General features: G+C 41.3%; 1 protein-coding gene across 1 annotated transcript in view; it reads left to right on the forward strand.

Moving 5' to 3' along the window:
- LOC104083388 (tensin-3-like) overlaps positions 1-2,898 on the forward strand; it is a 21,139-nt gene extending 18,241 nt beyond the window's left edge. The window contains 4 exon segments of the mRNA XM_009586862.1: positions 347-515; positions 1,520-1,588; positions 1,727-1,753; positions 2,754-2,898. Of these exon segments, the coding sequence (XP_009585157.1) occupies positions 347-515; positions 1,520-1,588; positions 1,727-1,753; positions 2,754-2,898 (410 nt within the window).
- The last annotated feature ends 12,535 nt before the right edge of the window (positions 2,899-15,433 follow it).

Here is a 15,433-nt window from a genome sequence, read left to right on the forward strand (position 1 = left end):
ATGCCTTTGCTGTAGTAGTACCTATGAATTGCCTCTCTCTCTGCTGCTGTCTTGTATTTATTTAAATTTCAGGATCTGAGGTTAATAGATAGATAGGGTCATTGGCTTAAATACAAAGATATTAAAAACAAAGGGACAGCAAAAGGCCTATGACCTCCAAAATTATAGTCTTGAACTATGAAGCAACAGTGGGACAAGGTGAGGCACACATAGAAGGTTTGGTAGTTTGCTGCCAGTCTTCCCTGTTTGCTTTACAAAGGTGGAAAATTTACGTTTTGTTTGGTTTTGTTCAGGAGATACCCTGCTTGCTGTTGGGTATCAAAGTCTTTCCCCTCTTTCATTACAGCGTGTAACGTTTGGTACCTGAATTCAGTGGAGATGGAGTCCCTCACGGGCTACCAGGCAGTACAGAAAGCCTTGAGCCTGACACTGATGCAAGATCCTTCTCCCATCTCAACCGTTGTCCATTTCAAGGTGTCTGCGCAGGGAATCACGTTGACAGATAATCAAAGAAAGTAAGCAAAAGAGGGATGGGAAGAGAATATCTGTCCTTGTCCCCAGCATGTGTTGGCTGCTGTTGATTTGATTTTCCTAGTTATGTACTGCAGTCTCTGTTTCAGCGGATAATAGGATTGGTCTAAAGAATCACGGTGACAGTGTCAGTTGTCTGCAGTACTGGAGAATGAATGTTTTTAACTTTGGACATTACTTCCACATGGCAGCTTTTACTTCTGGAAGGTTACTGTGGTGTTTTTTTCATTGTTGTTATTTCTTACAAAAAGCGAAAGTAATGGCTTTGCCAGCATTTGATATTCAGCCTATTCAGTGAAATAATTTATCTTCATGGTATGTTTCACCAGTGTCACTGAACAGAATTGGCCTAAGCAGACTCTGTTTATCTCCAGTATTTGAAATAATGTTTTGGATAGCCTGTAAAATACTATGATAATAAGTTAATTTATATTTACTTTGTACTGAATGCTATTAAGGATACCACAAAGACTTTAGATTTTAAAACTGACAATAACACAGGAGGGACAACAGGAATTCATTATAGGTTAAAAAAAAAAAAAAAGTGCCAGACTTCTTAACTCCGTGGGGTCTGCAAGTGTTTATAGCAGATCAAGGACAAAACCTTAAATTATAATGCCTAGGAGTGCTTATATTTTGAAACGTAATATAATCGAATTATTCACAAGTTCCAAGAAGTTGCATTTCCCACTGACATAGTATCTAAATGGCTAGTTTTTAGAAAAAATAGATTTCATACTTCTAGTTATTTTTCTTAGCTTGAGGGTCAGTTTTCTTTTGGTTCAAAAACTTGACGTTACTATTCTAAATATGGATTTACTTGGTTGGAGCAGTTCAGGTGGCTTTCAAAGTCACTCAGATAGCAAAAAGACTATATCGTCATTAGTAAATTTAGATTAAATGTAATTTATTTTTCAGGTCTGTTTATTGTTTAAAATTTTAAGCATCTTAACTATTCCTAAGACTTGTTTTATTTTTTCCTATCTAGACTCTTTTTTCGGCGTCATTATCCAGTCAGTACTGTTATTTTCTGTGCTTTGGATCCACAGGACAGAAAGTAAGGCAGACAAACAGTATTTCTAATATGTTGTTTGTATTGTTGATCTACAGAAAAAACTAACATAGGTTTCATTTTTATTTCTCCATTCCTTTTTTTTTTTTTTTTTTTTTTACTGCTTTCTTAATGGACAACAAGATGGATGAAAGATGGCCTTTCTGCAAAGTAAGTGGACACCTGTCTGAGTCTCTTTTAACTGAATGTTTTAGGAATATCATTACAGTGATCAGTTTCTTAGTGTTCTAAATTATCTTTTTCAGAGATGTAGAAGGGAAAGCAGCTGTTCAGAGACAAAAGTCTCTGTGCCCACTGTAATTAGACTTTAGTTACTTCATCTGCACCTCTGCAAGTTACGGCCTAATTATTTGATGGTGGGATGTCTGGAGCCAGAGCTAGCGTGGTTTTAGGTTGCAGGTCTGTGATTTGACTCAAGTTTCAGAAATTAAAACAGAGCCATTTGCTACTCAGTTTTCTGTTCCACTTGTCCAGCAACACTAGCACAAGCTTACTTGTCTCACTTAGACTGATAGCTTTAAAAAAAAAAAAATCCCACACCTGGCACATAGCTGAGAACGCTCCTAGTAATACTAGTGTGTGGCATAAATATATAACTACCAGTGGATTGCAAAGTGTTTTCTGTTGAAGGCAAATGTCGTCGTCCCCCTTTTACCAAAAGAAAAAATCTAAACAAAGAGAGTTCAGGTACTGATTTCTGGAAAGGAACAGAAATAGATAACTTAAGTCCTATTTCCAGTACTCTGAACACTGAGATGTGTGGCCCTCAAAATCTCTCTTTAGGCAATTCCTGACACCACACCTCACACCCCCCAAGGCAGGTAACAGAACAACAGTATTGAATCAGATTAAATATATCCCCAGGGTCAGCAGCATGTCTCTGACAGCAAACAGTACAGGATGCAATATAGACCGAGTAGAAGGAAGGGGACAGTCTCCTTGCCTGATTCTGGCCATCCTGAGCCACTCAGGAGCTCCTGACTTGGCTGGTGCATCTGGACCACTGTGTTTAGCAGTCACACAGGACTTTGTCCATCAGAACAGATGAAGTCTGATTTGTGCTTTTGGTTTCTTGCAGTATCTTTTTTGCTTTATGAAATGAGGCAATTCCTGTCTGTTCTCTGATACACTGTGATTGTTGCCCTTGCAGAGTATTTGGGTTCGTTGCCAGGAAACAAGGCAGTGCCACAGACAACATATGCCACCTATTTGCAGAGCATGATCCAGAGCAACCTGCCAGCGCCATTGTGAACTTTGTATCAAAGGTCATGATCGGATCCCAGAAGAAGATCTGATGCCTTTCCATCCTTGACTCAGAGCTCTTCACTGACTTTACTGAAGGAAAGCATTGTGAGAGGGAGAAAGCCTGTTCAGCAGCAACGTCTGAACCTTGTCATTCCCAAGAAGGAAAGCCAGGGGATGGCCTATCTGCATTGTGTTTGCAAGAGTTCAGCCTTTTCTTTGAAGATGCCTCTGACTTAACAAAGCATTTTTTCTTTGTTTTTATATCAAAGGAGAAAACAAAAGAAGCTGGGTGCCACCCAAACCCATGTAGCCCATACCTGAATGAAGCATAAATGAAAAACTTTTCTCCTGAAGGGTTTCTAATATATTTTCACATGCTGTTTCTCATCATTTATTGGAGCAGAAATACTCACTAGGCTGTGCTACTTTTTTGTGCAGAAAATGTTTTGTATAACCTCCACAAAGACACTTGCCATAGTTGCATCAATGGTAGCTATAGGCCTTGCAAACATGCTCTTAAGAGGATGATGGTCTGAGGAAGGCTATTTGTTCTTCCCTTCATCTTTATGTGATCAGTGATGGGAACTGAATGGAGAAAGGGGAAGATGTATGTGAAGAGAAGGTTTGTGCAAGTTGATTTCTGATAAGAAAGGAGCGGCAATGTGGAATATTCACGGAGATTGCTATGTATTTAGTGTTAAGAAGGCTGGGCTGTTTTAGTTTGAAAAATTTTAAATAGGGGAGAGGTGGCAGACAAAAAAAAAGGTTGCGTGGAAATCTATTCTGTAATTGGGTTTTTTTGTATTATTTTATACAGAGAACTAAGCAGGGAAGATTCTGTATTTTAGTAATTACAGGATAAAAATGAGGGAAAAGCAAAGAAGAAAATTTTATAATTTATATATTTTTACCTGTGCCAGATTATTTATAGTAGTTCTCAGATCTTGATATGTCATATGGATATTCTTAAACTAGACCATTGTTGAGCTTTGCCTCTTTAGCACTATTTTGCATAAGTAAAAGTGTGTATAGCCTGTGCCTTGCTATAGACTATTAATAGTCTCATATTTTGACTTTTGTCTTACAGTGACAAGATACTTCCCATTTCCTGTCTCTGCAGTGCTGTTTTGGTAGTAACATTTGTTTCCCTACCTAATACACAATTATATTTGTGGATTCTTTTGGCTCCCTTTTTATTGAAGTTTTGGGGATTTCTTGGCTTTTTTTAATCTCTAGGAACTATTTTTGGTTTATAATGTTTTTTTTAATAATTCCTTGAGTCAGGAAACCCAAAAGGGAATGGAATTTATTTTGTTACTCTGTCTCATTTCTTGAGAGCATTTATGTCATTGATTTCTACAACCATCACACTCATACATATCTCTGTATCTTTCTAAATGCGTAACAAAGTGCTAGTTAGCTTTACAGAAAATTGATACAGTAGGTTACAGTGGAAACCTTCACAAGGAGAGTAAGCCGCTGAGGTCTACCTTGTAATTCCCATTCACTCCAAAAAGAGCAGTACTAGACCCCCGTATCAGAACTGATGGTAATAAAGCAGCTTCAGTGTGACAGTGCTGAAAAGTTTCATTGCGTCTATTTCTTGGATGTGTGGCTGTCAACATTATATTAATAACCTGACGAATAAAATGACATGCTGAATTTGGCATGCCAATGCATGAGGCACTGGATTAACTAGTAACTGTACCCACTTGGAGGATTTAATCCTTTTATCCACTTTTACTAAATAATGGTTAAATGGAATGGGAAACTCTGATTGGGCTATATAGTAAGAAGGTTCCACCAATTTGAACTATGTTTGTCCTGTATAAATTATCATCTGTTTTTTATTAACAGCTCTCTTCCTATTTCTTAAAGTATTAGGACCATGGAAACCTTATTCAGTGACCGTAGCCAAAGTGTTACCAAATTATTTGTGTAACTATGAATTTTATATAAATAACTTTATACTTTTTAAAAGGAAAGGGGTGGGGAAGAGAGGGAGAGAGAAGAAAGATTTGAAGTTTAATGTATTTGGACCAGGAAGTGGTATATTAGTAGCAAGTGGGCATTGGGTGTGTGTAAAAGGGTGAAGCAATCCAAAGCATAGCAGCTACCGTTGAAGCAACAAAGGCAAGTGCCACTGATTTGTACCAAATAATTCTGTCCTTCTGACACAGAGGTATACTACTTAAATGGTGTTTATGTACCATCTGAAAAAGAATGCAGTTCTTACTTTTAGGAGCTTTGATCCTTTTGAAACATGTGAGGACAAGTTTCCTTTTAATATTCTTCTGATGCACCAAGAACCCAGTTGCCTAATCTAGTTAGCCAGTTGGAGCCCAGTGAATTTCTTCAGCTGACATCTCAATTAGACTTAAGTCTCAATTAGATTTAAATCTGATGTGTTGTGAGCATTGAAATGAGGAGAAATTTTTTCCTATATTTTTTCACTTTTATAGATGATACTTAAATTTTAGTGTGTCTTGTTAGACACCAAATGTTGGCCTTTGGGCTGAAAATAAAGTGTCTTTTTTTTTTCCCACATATTATCATTTCCATTCAGGGCCTTATTTTTTATTCCTTGTGCTTTGTCAAGGCCTGCTGAATTCAAGAGCATAAGGAATTGAACGCTGACACTCCTGGTGGTGTTTCCTGGGAGTTTAGCTCTACTTGGTAAGTGGGGAAAAAGGAAGTTGCCCTGTTTCTAAGGGGGATTTTCTATTATGCATTCCTTTGGATGGTATATTGCCATGTGCTTTTGCTTTTTAATGAATTAAAAAATGCATAAAGCAAAATAGTTCAGTATGTACCATTGTGTAGTGTATGTAGAAAAATATTCACGAAACTTACGTTCATGGCAAATACAAGACTAAATAGTTAATACAGCACTTTCTTTCAAGGTTTTTGGTAGATGTGTATATGCAGTTTCATAACTAATGGCAGCAAGTTGACACATGTATTTAGCCAGACTCCTATTAACCTGCTTAGTAAATGTGCTACTATAATCGTACAGTGTTAAACTACAAAAATGCTAAAAGCCATGTTTTTAATTAAATGGTTTCCGTGTATCCAACAGTATCATTAAAATTTAATGTTTCCTTCTTGGACTTAACCTACTAGTGAAAATTTTTGCCTTTTTCTTGAAACTGTAAAGAAGCATCAAAAGGTCTCCAGTATGTAAATGAATGTTCTATAAATTCTTTGTATAGTCATTTTCTCTGCTCTTCAGATACTGCCTCTATTCAGATTATAATAAAATTATGAATGTGACATTTCACAACACAATGTTACAGGACAGTCTGTTCTGAAAGAAAGTTACCTTCTGGCATTCAAAACTAGCTGATGTGCAAAACCTTGGTGAAGTAAGAATAGGTTGCGTGCTGAAAAGGGTTTAGTTTTGTTTCTTAAAGATTTCTTCCAAGGACTTGACTTCACATGAGTCTGTGTTAGTGGTTCAGGTCTAGTTAAAGCATATGATTTTCCTAGTCCGTTTGCGGTTATAATGGTATAAAAGTGCCTTTTGCCTGCATTGCGTATTTCAGTGTAAGAAGGGAGAATATATGATGTCACCTTCTGAGATGTCTGTACCCATTTAACTGTGCCTCCACAGTGACTACATTGGAAAAACTTCCAGAGGAGTGTGAGGGGGGTGAGAAATCCAACCCCTAGCTGAAATAGCTCTCTGAGCACAAAATCTGTGTGTCAGCCACACATTGAAGGTTGAGTTATATACATGTTTTATCGGGATTATTTCTGAGACTGATAAACTCTGGTATGTCTTGCTGATGTCTTTTCCATGAGGCGTAGGCTGGCAGGAATTTTTCATTCAGTGTGCTTGACTGTCATTCATCACTACAGGCCATCGTAAGGTTTATGCATGGGTGTAACACGCAACAGATTGATTCATGAAAAGTATTCATCTTTTATTGGAATGAATTATAATGTGGAACAGATGACAAAGACACAACAGTAAAATGGATCTTATGTGTCAGAGTCCAGTCTCCTGTTAAACTCTTGTTCTGGAACTCAGATGCCATTGTGTGCATGTGTGCTGCTATTGCTCCTCTTTGAAGGCTGCTCTGGGGTCTCTTTGCTCCAGTGCATGAAAATCTGCTTTCAGTATTCATCCTAAATGTATTCACAGCTAGTTTATATGCAGTTGTTCTTACGCCAGCATTGTCTCTTAGCATGAATAACTGTTTTCTCCCTGAAGTATTTATAGCAAGAGATCTGACCCCCCTTGTGTCCCTCAGTCTTCGTTTGGCAAGACTAAACAAGTCAGCACTGAGCCCTTACATTTTTGTCTTTGAAAGGGTGCAGAGGCCTGTTCTTTTTTACTCCTTGTCAGTTAAATCATTTCTTTGGAGGGACCCTGAAGTGAACAGCCAGACTCTTTAAAAGGGGCACAAGCTGCTGTCTTGTGATTTTTTAAATATTTGTATTAGAAAATTCTTGGAACAAGAAAACTTGGCCCACCAGATAAGGAGAGTAAATCCCTCCTCTGCTTCTGCTGTTGACACCTAGTGCAGGGGTTACAGTAGTGTAAACTATATCAGGCAGCGTGCACAAAGGAAATTATGAGGGCAAATAGCTAAAGAAGTTCTCAAAAGCATAAGTCACAAACAGGAAGCTTGCAGGAGACTTAGCAAGTCTGGCAGACTACCAAGAGGGCAAAGGGGAGCTATTAGGGAATTTAAGGATCTTGCTGAATAACTGAGAAGAGATTTGCATTACATGTCACTGCAAGGGATATCAAACCAGGACTATTCCCTTCCTTTGAAGACATTTAGTGTCTTGCATAAAGCACAAATGTTTGTACCAATTTTAATGTTTTAATATTTGCAGAATCACAGAGCGGTTGAGGTTAGAAAGGACCTCTGGAGGTCATCTGGTCCAACTCCCCTGTTCAAACAGGGCCATCTAGAGCCAGTTGCCCAGGACCATGTCCAGACAGCTTTTTACTATCTCCAGGGTCGGAGACCCCACAGTCTCCCTGGGCAACCTGTGCTAGTGCTCAGTCATCCTCACAGTAAAAAAGTGTTTCCTGATGTTCAGAGGGAACCTCCTGTGTTTTGGTTTGTGCCTATTGCCTCTGGTCCTGTCGCTGAGCACCACTGAAAAGAGCCTGGCTCGGTCCTCTTTGCACCCTCCCTTCAGATATTTATAGACATTGATCAGATCCCCCTGAGCCTTCTCTTCTCCAGGCTGAACAGTCCCAGCTCTCTCAGCATTTCCTCAGTGGAGAGATGCTCCAGTCTCTTCATCATCTTCATGGCCCTTCACTGGACTCTCTCCAGTATGTCCATGTCTCTCTTGTACTGGGGAGCCCAGAACTGGACACAGTACTCCAGGTGTACTGGCCTCATCAGTGCTGGGTAGAAGGGAAGGATCATCTTACTCAACCTACTGGCAATATTTTGCCTAATGCGGCCCAGGATACTGGTAGCCTCCTCTGCTGCAAGTGCACATTGCTGGCACATGTTCAACTTGGTGTCCACCAGGACCCCCAGGTCCTTTTCTGCAAAGCTGCTTTCAAGCTGGGTGGCCTCCAGCATATACTGGTGCATGGGGTTGTTCCTTGCCAGGTGCAGGATTTTGCCCTTCTCCTTGCGGAACTTTATTGCTTCAGCCTGTTGAGGTCATGCTGGATGCCAGCACGCCCCTCTGGCCTATCAGCCACTCCTCCCAGTTTTGTGTCATCAGCCAACTTGCTGAGGGTACACTCTGCCCCATCATCCAGGTCATTGATTAAGATGTTAAACAGGACTGAACCCAGTATGGACCCCTGGGGTATACCACTAGTTACCAGCCTCCAACTAGACCTTGCACCACTGATCAGCACTCTCAGGGCCCAGCTATTCAGCCAGTTTTCAATCCACCTCAATGTTTGCTCATCTAGCCCATACATCGACAGCTTGTCTATGAGGGTGTTATGGGAGACGGTGTCAAAGGCCATACTGAAATCCAGGAAGACGATATCCACTGCTTTCCCGTCATCTACCAAGCCAGTCATTTCATCACACAAGGTTCTCAAGTTGATCAAAGATGACTTCCCCTTGATGAAGCCATGCTGACTCCACAAAGATGATCAGGGGCTGGAGCACCTCCCCTATGAGGACAGGCTGAGAGAATGGTGGTTGTTCAGGCTAGAGAAGAGAGGGCTCCGGAGAGACCTTATAGCAGCCTTCCAGTACTTAAAGGGGGCCTACAGCAAAGATGGGGAGGGACTCTTTATCAGAGAGTGTAGTGGTAGGACAAGGAGTAATGGTTTTAAACTGAAAGAGGGTAGATTTTGATTAGATGTAAGGAAGATATTCTTTATGATAAGGGTGGTGAGACACTGAAGAGGTTGCCCAGGCAAGTTGTGGATGCCCCCTCCCTGGAAGTGTTCAAGGCCAGAAGGCCAGGTTGGATGGAGCTTTGAGCAACCTAATCTAGTGGAAGGTCTCCCTGCCTATGATCTTTAAGGTCCCTTCCAATCCAAACCATTCTATGATCTATGATTCTGTGATCCACAAACAGCTGGTGCTTTGCCCCATAACGATTTCTTCTTAGGTACACAGTTTTGGCAGTCTTACATGGAAACTGTTCCAGGTTGCAACCAACTGTTTGTGCCCTCCCAGTAATCTAAGCAGTCTTAAAAAATGGATTCACCTCAAATTCCTGCATGACCTTTTAAAAAAACTAAGCCTTTAAAATCATTAATGTACATTTTCATAATTGTAAAAATTTTCTAACATCTTGGTAAAGAGTTGTTTCAAGAATTCTTGGAAAAAGCAGAATTAGCTTTTTACATAACAATGACTTTTTTCTGGTATTGTGTACATACTGTCCTCAAATAATTTTTTAATCTACAGCTATTCATATCCCACCTAATTAAATCTGACTTTTGGGCTTTCTCCTGTTGACACCTGTATTATATACAAGCCATGATTTGTTTGTAAAGCAGATGGCAGGTGTGAAAGAATATACAGGAAAACAAACTTAGATGAAATGCATTACAGATGGGGAATCAAAATGTGGGATGGAATTGGTCCAGGAAATTTGCGTGCTTATGTTTACTGCAGTAGAATAATCCAGCTGTAAAAATAAACAGAAGTATGTTGATTTGTATATTGAAGTACTGGTTTCCAGCCTTTTTGTTCGCAAGCTAATATGAAACTCCCATTGAAGTGGATGATAGCTGTTTATACCTAGGACATGCAAGTGATGAGAGGAGGCTCTCAGACCGCAGCAGGAAGCTTCCCAGCACACAAACTTCTCCCTGCATATGAAAATAGTTAAAATGTATTCATATAACTGAGTGCTATAGCAAACTCACAGCCATATTCTCACACATAAGCATGTTTTGCTCCAAGTGACAATGAAGGACAACCACCCCCGAAAGTAACTGCTAGATGAAATCATTATCCTTATGGGAGCACTCAAACAACTTTTGACCACTTTAGTTTCTTTCCATAGCAAGTGCCAGGCATTTGAAATTGCACTTAGAACTGTCTGTGAAGGATTTTTATGAGGAAATCTGGCTTAACATGTGTCAGTCTGTTTCCTCAGAAGGCAGTTACCTAAAAAATCCCAAAAGGTAGTATTAATCGTGTAGTGACAAACCAACACTGTATGGTATATACATGCACTGACACTTGTGGATATGAATTTGTTCCTGTCAAATATGTATTTGATCTTGCATTGTCTAGTTAATTGGAGAACATCCAGATTTGATATTTGATTTTATTTGTTCTGGGTTATTTCTTGGAACCACCCATATCTGTTCCTTGCAAGAAGTGGAACAAACACAGTTTGTATCTCTGCAATGGTAATATTTAGTCACATTTCACGATAACTTAGGACTCCTATGCCTCATTTTGTTAGAATAACTTGTTGAAGAGCTCAGAATTTTGCTTGCTGTTACCTCCGATAAGTTTGTTAGATTTGGGATACCTTTACTTTCATGCCTGAACCTCAGTCCAGTTCACTGAGTAGACATGTGGTCTGTGTATACATTTTCCTGTGTGCATAGTCACACAAAGGCCTTTTGTAAGGACTGCATTGTCAGTAAGGTTATCTAAGTGCATATGTACTTTCAGACTAAAGCAATATGTTGCTGAGATGTAATAGGTAAGATTTTTAGAAAGCGCTGGAGAGATAAAAATCCCATGTGAGTTTGAAATGGCTGGAATCACTGTAAAAGAGAAACAATGTAAAGTGTCTCACAAGACTTACTTTGGCGAATTTTTTTTTTTTTAGGGGAGATGATTAATCATGTATAAAATTGTAGATTCGTGCATGGAAAAATCCACTCTCAAGTTCATTTCTATAAACTAGGCATGCTAGATGTTGTTGGCAAATGCCTTGAGTAGTGGGCTTGTAAACATTAACAGTATGTTAAATTTATGAATTGTTGGTGTGATTTCTGAGGTGGTAGTAAAGTTGTAGGGGTGTGCATCTGAAAAATCAGGATCTTGGCCTATGTTTACCCATTCCTCCTATGTTCAATGGCAGTAGCTGAGGTTGACTTCGTAACTCTGGAGCGGTTTGCATCTCTGTTTGTACATGTTGGGCAGATTCCAGAGCTGTTTAAGGATGATGGGATTTAACCAGTTTTTAAGCAGTCATGGTTTTAACACTCTCCAATTTCACTCATATAGTCCGAGTGAATGTGTGTGTGTATGCTACTTGGCTCAGAAATAGGAGAAATAGTTTTTCAAAACTTTCTTTCTGAAAAGTCCAGCTTGCCCAATATTTCCAGATACATTTCCAGGATATGCCCCAGAAAAATGGATTTACCATTTTTTGCCCTTTCTGAGGACTGACAGGAGATTCTCTGGTGGTTGGAGCTGCCTAAGAAGGGCTGTGTTGCAAGGGTGTTGGGCAGGAACACATAGGCTCCCTGACCCAGTGCAGGAGAACACTAAAATAAAGGCTGTTTCATGACAAAAAGGAAAAAGAGAAAGGAGAGATGAGGAACTTGGGCTTCCTGCTGCATTCATGTCAGACCAGAGGAAGTGGGGCATTAGAAAGTTTGTAGCCCAGACCAATGCTGCTGCATTGTGACCCTCCACATATGTCCGCTCTTTCAGTTGAGGTCCAAGCTTCTCCCAAGACCAGGCTCTGCATCAATATTGGATGCCCTGGCTGAGCACCCACCCCAGCCAAAGGGTACAGAGACAGGAGACTCAAAGCTTCACCTGGGCTAGACAGCATCAGGGGAGGGAGTACTGCTTGGTCTGCCCAAGGCTTGCCTGAGTCCTGAGCATGGAATTTTAAACCTGAGCTTTTAAACCAAGCTGCAACCAACAGTGTTAAGTGTGTGGGCTTATGGGGCTTTCTGCCCTTAAACCGATATAGAAACTTGGCCACTATCCACAAGGTCCTTTTGGCTGCGCTGAGAGATAAAGAGCAACATGCCTAGAGAGGGAGCTAGCAGTATGGTATGCTGTAGAAAAACATGTAAACTTGAGCCTTGGAAAGAAGGAGGCTACAGAACTAGGCATGGGTTTTTGGAAAGTGGGCTGTGGTGAAAAGGTAGAGTATGTGGGGATTTAACCTTTTTTTTTTTTTTAATACCATCAACATTATTAGTTCTTATTTCTACTCTAGTAAAAGTATGGGTGGCTTAAGACTTGCATTTGCCTTACATTTAGGTCGACATAATAGCAGTAATATAGGAAAAAATTGAAAATACTTTTGAAAATACAGTGGAAGATCTAGGTATAAACAGATCATTAAGGAAAATATAAGACTTTCATTGTTGACAAAAAATGCTGACCTTGAAAACTGCAAAATTACGAAGCCTCAGGAAATCAGGAGGATGTCCCAAAAGTTGCTTTGTGTTGTTTGCTTTTTTGGCTTTAAATCTTCAGGAGTTCTTCAGGGTTAGAAACATGCTTATTTTTAAAACTGGTTCAGTTTTAGCTCAGGTTCTCATGTAATTAGCCAACTCCAGGACCTTTATGGGGACACAGGGCAAAGTGCCATGAGACCTTTGATAACATTGTGAGGGTCAGTAGCATTGTTTATAAGGCTGTTTACAGGATACCTACACTATATAATGGAACTTGGCTTGTATTGCTGCTTCACATCTCTCTAAACTCTGCCCTGGACCTGTGCGTGCCTGAAGAGTGTCCAGGGGGATGGCTCTGACTTTCAAGTTATGCCTGGGATTTTTGGTCGTGTGAACAAGACATTCCCTTTCTGCATGCTCTTGTGTCAAATATTTACAGTCAAAAAAACTCAATAGAAGAAGCACTGATTTTTCTTGCCTTACTGCCTCCTCCTGATCTGACCTATTGTCAGCTGGTGGGGTGCTGCAGCTCACAGTAGCACAGCCCCATGGAGCAGGATGCCTAGGGAGCTGTTACTCTGTTTTTCTACTTCTCAGTTAATAACTATTTGCAACGGACGCTGAAGCAGTGCGAGGAGCACCAGCAGCGGCGGGACACAGGAGGAGGGATACAGGTGGACAAGTAGAGGCTTGGCTGAACAGGGGGCGTTCCCTGAGCAACTGACCCCGGACCCACTGATTGGACTAGACAGCAAGGGGCGGAGCCTGCCCCCAGCAGTGCGGGATATTTAAGCAGGCGAAAACAATCAGCCCAGCTGATGCAACAGATGAGCATACACGTATTTCCAAGCAGGCAGGCACACGGCAGCATGGTGACCACCCAGCAAAATGGAGTGTCCTCTGCTTCACCTGAGCTTCTAGCACCTGGTAGGACCAATGCAGCCACACAGACAGAGCTTCTGTTCCAGCATGCAACCACTCAGGTTTGCGGCTATGGGATGTGTGAAGGGATATTCCTAGAGGTGGAAAGTGATTGCAAGCAAGCCTGTGGGAGGTGTGACCAGATTGATGAACTGCTCTGCTTGGTGGCCGAGCTGCAAGAGGAGGTGGGCAGACTGAAGAGTATCTGAGAGTCTGAGAGGAAGATTGATCAATGGAGCTGTACTCTGCCATCCATGATGCATGCAAGCCAACTCAGTGTGGCCACTACAGAGGCAGGTCCTGGATCTGCTTTCTGCCAGGAGGAAGGCAGCATCATATGGGATAAGGAGGGGTGGAAAAAGGTCACAGCACAGAGCAGTAAGGGAAACCCCTCCTTACCCTCTAAGATACCCTTACAGAACAGGTACGAGGCCCTGGGTATGGTAGATGAAGTGCATAATGAGAAAGAGGAGGAACCTGCACAAGTAGGCTTGCCAAGGTAGGAGAGACCAACCCCTCGCAACAAAACCTGCATTATGACCAGTGCCGAGAAGAATCAATGGCAAGTTACGGTCATTGGTGATTCCCTGCTGTGCAGAATGGAAGCACCCATTTGCAGACTGGATGCTCCTTTCAGGGGGTTTGCTGCCTCCCTGGGGCTGAATTAGGGACGTCACCACAAGACTGAAGAGCCTAGTACAACCTTCAGACTACTATCCATTCCTCTTTCCACATGCTCTTTCACGTGGGTACTAATGATGTTGCAACAAAAAGTCTGAGGTCGACCAAAAGAGATTTCAGAACCCTGGGAAGAATGCTAAAAAATTTGGGAGCACAGGTAGTGTTTTCCTCAGTCCTCCCAGTAATGGGGGGAGACTTTGGAAGAAACAAGGCGAGCCCAGGATATCAAGACCTGGCTCCAGGACTAGTGCCTCTGCCAAAACTTTGGGTTTTTAAACCATGGAAGAGCCTTCAAGACACAAGGTATGTTGGGGCCTGACAGGATCCACCTATCCTGATGGGGAAAATGTGTCTTTGGGCATAAGCTGGTGAGACTGATCGAGAGAGCTTTAAACTAGAATAGATGGGGGAAGGAGATACCAAAAGGACTGCAGTAGGTAAGCCAAAGGTTGGCATGGCATCACCTGAGGGTGGCAATGCTAATGGAAACATTTACACTGCTCCTGCGAGCACGGAGGGCTCAAGAGCGTATTTGAAATGCTTGTACACCAACGCATGCAGTATGAGAAAGAAATAGGATGAACTGGAAGCGTTGGTTAGTTCCCAGAGCTACGATATCATTGGTATTAGTGAGACTTGGTGGAATGAGTCCCACAATTGGAGTGCTGGGATGGAGGGCTACAGGCTGTTCAGGAAGGATAGGCAGGGCAGGTGAGGTGGAGGTGTTGCACTTTACATAAGGGAGAGGTTTGATTGCACAGCCCTTACAGTTAGTGATGATGTGATTGAGAGCCTCTGAGTGAAGATTAGGGGGATGGAAAACAAAGGAGATGTTGTAGTGGGTATCTACTACTGATTGCTCAGCCAGGATGTAAGCACTGATGAGTTATTCTATAGGAGAAATTTCTGGATCAGTAGCTCTTGTTATGGGAGATTTCAACTTCCCAGACATCAACTGGGAATATCATACTGCTGTGAAAAGCAGTTCCTGGAAATTCTTGAAGTCTGTAGGAGATAATTTCTTGTCACAAGTAGTCAGTGAGCCAACTAGGAAAGATGCCCTCCTAGACTAGCTGTTTGTGAATAGAGAAGGACATGTTGGAGATGTGGTGAATAGAGAAGGACTCGTGGGAGATGTGGTGGTAGGTGGCTGTCTTGGCCACAGTGATTATGAAATGGTTGAGTTTAAAATTTTTAGT

This window comes from Fulmarus glacialis, unplaced genomic scaffold (assembly GCF_000690835.1).
Source record: "Fulmarus glacialis isolate BGI_N327 unplaced genomic scaffold, ASM69083v1 scaffold2221, whole genome shotgun sequence".
NCBI lineage: Eukaryota > Metazoa > Chordata > Aves > Procellariiformes > Procellariidae > Fulmarus > Fulmarus glacialis.